At 41.3% G+C, this 8,625-nt stretch overlaps 1 protein-coding gene across 3 annotated transcripts in view; it reads right to left on the bottom strand.

Moving 5' to 3' along the window:
- Window positions 1-56: 56 nt before the first annotated feature.
- Window positions 57-8,625, bottom strand: part of gpm6bb (glycoprotein M6Bb) — a 30,398-nt gene continuing 21,829 nt past the window's right edge. For 2 of the 3 annotated variants that reach the window (XM_047046219.1, XM_047046218.1), the window contains exons 2-7: window positions 7,066-7,252; window positions 6,069-6,225; window positions 5,738-5,906; window positions 5,050-5,123; window positions 4,828-4,893; window positions 3,189-4,363 (exon numbers count right to left, since the gene is read on the bottom strand). In XM_047046219.1, the coding sequence (XP_046902175.1) occupies window positions 4,283-4,363; window positions 4,828-4,893; window positions 5,050-5,123; window positions 5,738-5,906; window positions 6,069-6,225; window positions 7,066-7,252 (734 nt within the window). In that variant the 3' untranslated portion in view covers window positions 3,189-4,282. Of the gene's footprint in view, window positions 2,803-3,188; window positions 4,364-4,827; window positions 4,894-5,049; window positions 5,124-5,737; window positions 5,907-6,068; window positions 6,226-7,065; window positions 7,253-8,625 lie in introns of those variants that run through there. The other variant, XM_047046220.1, reaches the window with a different exon arrangement.

Raw genomic sequence — 8,625 nt, 5'->3', positions numbered from 1 at the left:
TAATGTTAGAGGGGGACCCCTGTCAGACAGGATGTTGGATTGTTGTCCTCCAGGTGATTGATAGGTAGCCATTTTGATTATTTTCTTTTTGGTACTATACACAGGAAGCACTGAGACGCAGTGATGTCATTCAAGTTACATCATCTTCCTGTAGGCCACTGTATACCCTTGCATTCGGAAGCTCTGCTGTACAATATCTCAGAGATATCTGTTAACAAGACATTGGCAATAAAGACATGTAGTTGCCTAGAAACCTTTGGCTGAATCTTACATCATTCAGATTGCCATTTCCAATCAAATGTTGGTGGTGTTTTGACAAAAAAATATTCATTTACAGGATCAGTGAAGGAAGAAAGCATCACCAGAAATAAATTTACGAGGAAGCCCTTGACACTCATCGAAAATGTACGCTATAAGGTTAGAAAATACTATATAGGGTTCATATACTTTTGACTTGGAAAAAAGGAAACTAGGAAACACCTAGAACTACTATGCCATAGAGAGACAATGGATTAATTAGTTTTTCTATTAGAAAATAAAAAATGAAAAGGGCAAACACTGCCTACCATAGTTGTCAGTACAAATGACTACACATCAACTGTATCACTGCATAAACTGTTGTCTCCTTCATGCAATAATGAATTAACATCAAGATATCCCTGTAAGTATCCTCTACCTAACAAACAAACAAAAAGATTACATCAGTAATAAGATCAGTATTAACAATTGCACATCAAGAACATTGCTGAAATGCAATTCAAGATTTAAAAACAATTTAAGTGGTTATATCTTAAAAAAAAAAGTTGAACAAAAACAATTCCTGACTTGTAACATCTTTACATTGTACAGTACACTCAAGCACTATGTTGTAGCTCTACATCCAGACTAGCACTACATCAGAGCTCAGTCTGAATAAGGAGCAGTTAACATTCACACAAATGTCACGGTCTGAATTATAAGGTCCTCCGCGGTAGCAAAGCACAGTAAATCAAAATCAATTCATCTTAAAAAAAACATTTTTATATATCACAATTTAAAACAAACTTAAATGTAAGCATATTGTGTTTTGCAGGTATAGGGAGAGACACTTTGAGTTACCAACAGGAATTTGGAATGTATTGAGGAAGATAATACTCTACACTTAGCAAGCATTATTAATTTCTCTACCTCATAATAAATGTAGAATAAACAAACCTCACCTGTCCTAGACTCTCAACAGTAGTTACTCTCATGAAGTAATGTTTTGTAATATCGTTTTTCATCTCCCAATGACATTAATCTTAATCAGATTAAAGTATTAATCTGGAGGTGTAGTGAAATCCCACTGTTCTACAGTTCTAGTGTTATTCTCTGTGCTCTCCACTTACAGTATCCATCAGAGGCATAGCCACGGGTAGGCCTGGGTAGGCACAGGCCTATCCAATTTGTTCTAAGGCCCACCCAAAAACGAAAATATATATGAAGAATGATGCAGCGGGAGTACATCGCAAAGTAAAAATCTAAAAAGATGCCTATCCATACTTTTCAAAGCCAACCCCCCAAAAATATTCAGGCTACGCCCCTGGTATCCATATCAAGAAGAAATACTACTTGTGTCAGTTGAATAGTAGATTTTTAAGACTCTCGCCTGTCATTCCCCCCAGTCTTGTGACAGTAACCTTCACACCAATGTTCTTAAGAAGTGTACTTGGAATTCCAGGAATACAAAAAAAACTAAATTAACCATTCAAACCACCACAGTTTTACTCGCCCACTGAAATGGGCAAGTGGTCATCTCAAGTAAAGAATGTTCCATCCCTGTTGTACACCTGAGGTAGTTCTCATTCAGGGCGCTTGTCTCTTGCAGCTTTTTTCATGCTTGGAGGTTTGTGCTTAGGGTCACATCTAACTAATGGGCACCTTGTTCAATTCAATGTCAACACTGATACAGGAAGACCATATTTTTAAACCTAACAAATCTTTATTTGAGGAATAGCAAAATGTCTAAAATGCACTCTATACTGTTTGTGGCTTTATAAGGCGTGTCATGCTGTGCTAAAAAGGATGACAAAAGTTTATTTTTATCATGAACAAAACATGATGTTCTCTGTTAAACTTCCCACATAAGGTCTATATTAACAACACCACAGTCTAAAACACATTTTGCTAACCAGTTTCCTTCTTGTTTAAAATTGTTGTGTAGTGCACTGTTTTAAGCTTCACCAACAAAGACTGGCTGTGGTCATAGGGCTATTGAAAGAAAAATTAGACATGAAAAGAGAATAGCCTATCAAGAAAAAAACATTCTTTTTGAGAATTAGAAAAATAGGAACAAAAGTATATCAAATATCAAACAGAAATCAACGGTACCAACACACATCAGGCTGAGTTAGAGCAGAAAGCAACACTGACGAGTTAGTTGGTTACGAGCATTGTTAGTACTGCACTAAATGAGAGCAGTTGGCAGGTTATTGAAGCTGAATTTTCTCTTGGTCCAGCAGGGAAGCCAGTAGCTAACCTGCATGTAAGGTACATGTAAGTGTGCCTGTATGTGTGAGTGTGTGTGTGTGTGTGTGTGTGTGTGTATGTCATTGTATGAGCAGTATTTCTGTGTGAGGGACGGCTGCATGTGTGTGTGTGTGTGTGTGTGGGGGGGCTGGGGGGGGGTCATCCTTATGTGTAGGAATTGAGGCATTCCTTTGAGCGTGACTGGATGTCCTGCAGCTCCTGCTCTTCCTTCATTTTGATGTCTTGGTAGGCATGCATATGACTGGCGTCCTTTAGGTAGGCCCAGTTTGCTGACAGAATCATGAGGAAGTGGATCTGGAAGAGAAGGGTGAGGTGGATGGCCGGTGAGCATGTCAAGATGCAAAGCAAGCTACTTGTCAGAACTATGTCACACACGTACACAAACAAAGTTAAAGCTTGACAGAAGACAACCTGCATTATTATGTTATCATTAATATCAGAATTACTATCATTACTACGGTATTGTTACACTACAGACATTACTACAAAACAGACATTTTAAAGGGGAGAGGAAGGGGGGGGGGGGGTTCTACATGCAAGCGTCATGACAATGGCAGTTAGAGAATTCGAGGTGAAAATGAGATTCTGAAGTGACATGAGCCAAATCCCACGACCCTGTGACTGTTCTCCCTAATAAAGATCTTTGTCTAACACTTGATAAAAAAATAGACCATTGGGGATATTTTGTAAACAAAGATTGTTTATTTTGTATAGAAAGAGAAAAATGATAACTACAGTCTTCAAAATCTATGGATAGAATTAAATATTTATGAAATATAAGTAATCATAAACAGATTAAGGAGTCCAAAAATGTAAGCATGCAGGCTCGGTGTTAAAAAATAAACAACTTTAAACAACTTAATGGCAGTTTCTGGATGAATAAAAGAAATTGATGAAACAAAAACATCTGCTGAACCTATAAAGGCATCAGGTCTCACAAAAAAAGACACTTACTCTTCTAAAATAGGAAAAAGAAACCTTCTTTATAAAATATATGAAGTCTTAAAGTGAGGCTATAGATGACCAGCAGCAGTATACCTCTGGTACTGGCCTTACTTTTATAATACTTGCTAGGTATGTGTGTGTGCAGTTAATTTGAATTCTACTGTACATAACTGTACATCTTGTCAATTTCATCAGACACTGCAGATGAAACGTGTCAAGCTACATTTAGGATCTAGTGTGACAGAAGTAATACTGAAAATTCTCTGTGTAACACTTTGTGGCTCCCCTGGCTTGCATCAAGACAATAGAAAAGTATAAATGATTAAAACTAAGACAAAATTGGGAATAAGGCACTTTGCCAAAGTAGAAATGTCTGAAATGTGGCACGACGAACAAATACTGTACTTCATCGCTTTAAATAAGAAGCCTTGGCTGTGGAGAACTTATCTTTGACACGGACAGAAGAACAGCATCATAACAGAGCCAGTTCTTATTTCTCATAGTCAATCATATCAGTGCTATCAGCTGAAAGGGCTGTTTATATCATTTATGAGATCTCTAAAAACACTGGGGCAAAGGAGAATCCTGCCAATTTTATACCACTTCATTCTGACGCCCACTCTCCACGGGTGCCTCTCAGAGAGGCCTCTACCCGGATATCAAACGCTAAAAGATGCATACAATCAGCTATTTACACTTTTACTGTGAATTTCTAATGAAGAGATGCTTTTTTGTCTATTTTTCAGTTTTTAGTCCATTGATGTGAGTGGCTGCTGTCTCTACCCAGTGCAGTGTCATAGACTGCACTGTGCTGTCCTCTTAAGAGGAATTAAAACTTAGTGCAGCAGTCTTCTCGACTCTTAAACTTCAAAACAGCAAAGTTATAAGTGGTAGCCATCATGTAGATCAGCTGGTGGAAGAGAACAGAATAAAGGAGGTAAGAAATCACTCCAGTAGCTACGAATCTCCACACACCTAATTCGCAACTGGTGGTTTGAAATATGAACAGCCTGATATAATTGCTAATGGATCAAATTAACCGATATAATTATTCACACACTGCCTTTTCTAATATCTCTTTAAAAAAAAAAATTGTATAGCCTTCACAAACTTTGTCTTTGATATAGACATCGGTGAATCACAGTTCATTCGGTACCATTGTTGCTTAAATAAGACTGGAGCCTGGGGCTTCTATCTAGGCAGATGGTTTACAGAACATGTATCTGTGTAAAAAGCCTATGTGTAATCTTCCTTAGAGCGCTTACATAAACCACATGGGAGATGGAGGGAGGAGCACTGTACTCCTGGTCTACAGATTCAAACCGTGCGAGAATGGACTAGGGGAGAGGATGAGAGGAGAGGAGAGATGCTTACCAGAGCAATGACGGTGGCCCCAGCTCCAGCACACGCTACAATGTACAGGTGGTAAGACAAGTAGAACTGGAGGGGGAAAAAACGAATACATGAACATGCAATGATTAGATTTGGTCAGTGCCTTCTCACGGTGCGCTCAGAGGTTTTCAAGTTTCGTCCTAATCATTATTCAACTGGTACACTTCCAGATTGCCTGTTCTTTTGCAGCTTGAGTTCTCTTACCTCGCTAGTGTTGCAAATGTCTCCTAGTGTGGACCCGCAAGCTTTGCCTGGCGTAGCGTTCCATGGGATAATTCCTGCAGTCATTACATGGTTCATCAAATGGTTAATATTTACACAGAAAGTCTCCGATATGTAATCTTCATAAAAGTCAAATTGTGTTGCAATAAATGAGCCAGAGTCATAGTAAAATATCAATGTAGCGTAGTCAGAATCATTTGCAGGGTAATTGTACAGGGGACCAAACCTACATTAGAAAACCATAATATAACTGATGAGTTGAGCATATCAAAGTAATGAACCTCGGCAAAGTGAACAATTGGGGTTATTTTATCCCACAGCTGCAGTAAAAGGCTTGCCTGTGAGGGGACAAAGACGCAGTGGAAAACACACGAGCAGGAGAACAGATACCACTTGTGGTTTTCTGTAACATTTATTATCCACCACACTACTGTGTTGGCTCGGAGCCAGGCAGACCTGGCCGGAGTTTAACATACCAATAAAGAGCCGTGATCCACAGCCTCTCTAAACTGCTGCACACACAATGCATCAGTGTTGGCCATGTCCAGAAATAAAAGGATGGTGGATGGGGGCAGAACAAAGAATATGCTCTCTATGCAATGTTGAATATGGTTTATTCTAGAATGCGGCTTGTGGCCCGGAGCGGAATGGTCGAGCGTCTGTCTCCTACCGTACTGCCGGACGTCAACGCAGATGGAGTCCAGGTTGGTGAGGTTGGCCATGGGGGACTTCATGGCTGCGCAGGTGGACCACATGTTGTAGAACAGGAACACAGGCACGGCAGAGAAGCCGAACACGCCCAGCCAGGCCACGCCCAGGATGTAAGTCAGGAACACAAACTAAGACCACAAACGCACACCGTAAACACCTCATTAGGTCACAATGCCTCACGTGGTCAGTCACAATGCCTCACGCGGTCTAACATAAGACATGGAGAACATCTGCAGCTGTCTTGATTAGAGTTCAGTTTGAGATCAGTGGTAGAGGTGAAAGTGACTCACCAAGCCACTGATGCAGCGCCCACAGATAGTGGTCTTGAACTCGCTGTGCAGCTCCTTGACCGCGCTGGTGGTGTAAAAGCCCTCAGCGAGCAGTATAATCCCATACAGGAAGAAGAAGGAGGCGATGCCATAGATGACATACTGCATCAGCTGCACTCTGTTAACACATCACAGAAAAACACTAGTTCATTCTAAAGGTTATGGCCTTGAATACAGCATGGAAGTGAGTAAAGGAAAAGAGATGGTGATAACAACATTCCTACTGTATGTGAGGTCAAAGGCAGTGCCTTCATCTGTCAGACACTCAGTTGACAGTCTCAGGGAAAGTATAGCAGAGCATTGAAATCATGAACAAGTTGCTGATGAATTGTAAACAGATGGCTCTAGTTGAGAATGACTGTCTCCGATTCCCTAAGAATGGAAAAAGGCTCCCAAGCCCAACCTGTACTGATAGCAGGTGACACATGTCTGGAGAAATTATCTGTTGAGAAACTGATCATCTCCGAGACATCTTAAATGAAACAGTGCACTCACAAAGTCTCCTCTTAAACAGAAAACACATGCTCTCTATCCTGTCTCGCCCCTCTCTCCTATCTCCCCTCTTTCCTCTCCTAACTTCCACGCCAGACTAATGGATCACAGTAGAAAAATCCATATAAGGTCCTGCCTCCAGGATAAGAAGCACTCCAGAGTTTTCTCCTAAAAACAGATGTAATCAAGAATCACGGATATCTAACGATGGAACAAGTAGAGACAATGAACAGTCTTGTCGCTGACTTTATATTTTTGATGGAAAAAGTGATTGAGGTAGAGGTGCAGAGATAATTCTCCGTAACTCCATTACGTTATGAGGGAATCCCTCAACACATAATCCAGAGAGCTTCTGTCAGAGGACACTAGGCTGATGGAGGGTGATAGAGTGTGTCAGACCATTATTCGATACGTCTATACAGTGTTCATGGCGTTTAGCACGAGAATTATTGAAGGGTCATCTCACATGTCGGTCAGCATGGCGTGATCACTGGTGACCTTGGAGAAGTGGTTCTCCAGGATGGTGATGGTGCCTGTAAGGGCCACATGTCCACAGCCACAGAACAGGGCCACCCCAGAGAAGCACAGGATGGTGGCCACCAGAGATGCATAAGGGACCCCGCCCAAACACTTGATGCAGCACTCGAAGCAACCTGCAGAAACACACACAGAAGGCAGTCCAAGGGTTAGTACAGTCGTCGATTAGCCTCGTTTGACAGGGCGACATTAGGTGCGTGCATGAAGTGCATTCTCCGTATCGTTGATACTTCTGACTGTACGACATGACAGTTCAATGCCATTGCCTTTCTCCCTGCATTTCCTTATTAGTCAACTCCAAATGTTTTTTGCAAGGACAAAGTCCATATAAGGTCCCAGCCTGTCACAGCGCCACATGGCTACACGCGGTGCATTAGCACAGGAGCAGAGCTTCGGGAGCTTTTTTCAACTCACAACAACCTAAGAAATTCAAACAAGCTGTTGCATAACCTGCTGACTAGAGGAAAAGGTCATTTAAATATTCATCAGAATATTGGACTTTTTCACCTTCAAGAAGTGACTCATTTTTCGGACAGAAAACATAGCCCTTACACCCACACTTAACTGAAATCAAGCACAGTTAGTATTTTCAGTCATATCAACCACATGGTCTGATTTAGCCCAGCCACTCACTAGTTATCTGGCTGTGTGCATCTATGCTAGCTGGCTATTCATTAGCACACTTTAAGCGCACTAATGGTTGTCGAACAGTTCAGTGGGATGGGTGTCAGCCAAGCCGTAATGGATATCAATGCCAATCTCTTTCAATGACAGAACCGAGTGACCCAGATGAGTCTGTAGTGTCTGCATTGGTTGTAGTAGTATAGACACACCACAGAGCCGTGCCTCTGGAAACAGACCACAACGGGCTGCAAATCACATCCACATGTTTGTCTGGTCCAAGGAGGATGTTGTATTTCAAACAGGAGGCTGAGATTTATAGCCTGGCCTGGTAAAAGAGTGAGGTGCACGTGGTGATGGCCTTCCTGCTCTAATTCCCATGAAACAGGAAGATACGACGATCCAGCCTATTACGTGTTTAAGTTGAGTCAACAATTTCCATTCACATTAGTATCCCATATTGAGATGAGTGTGGAAAGAACTTTGACGTTCAAGAACACTGGTCCATGTTCTGGAATGTTTGAGCCTTTTAATTCTACGCTTCAGTCAGAACTGAGATAGATGCCAAGTCTCCAGAGAAAATTCAAACTCTAAATTCACGTCTCCTGTCAGGACAAAAGAGGCACAGTCAGAAAGTGAATCCTGACCTTTTGTGGAACATATAGAAGAATGAAAACATGTTTGTGCCAAGGCCAGGGAATAGCAGTTGGCTTGACAGCAACTGTGTTAACCCCAAGCCAGTGAGTGTAGTAGCTTCATATCACATGCAGTCCCACACTGTACTGTACAGATTGCAGACCAACATCTTGCAAGGTGTTTTAAATCTTAGTGAGAAGAACATACACAGGCTTGGTTTACAGTAACCGAC

The sequence above is a fragment of the Hypomesus transpacificus genome, chromosome 23, assembly GCF_021917145.1.
Source record: "Hypomesus transpacificus isolate Combined female chromosome 23, fHypTra1, whole genome shotgun sequence".
Classification (NCBI taxonomy): domain Eukaryota; kingdom Metazoa; phylum Chordata; class Actinopteri; order Osmeriformes; family Osmeridae; genus Hypomesus; species Hypomesus transpacificus.
The sequence above is the reverse complement of the archived record's forward strand: the minus strand, read 5'-3'. Positions and strand labels throughout refer to the sequence as shown.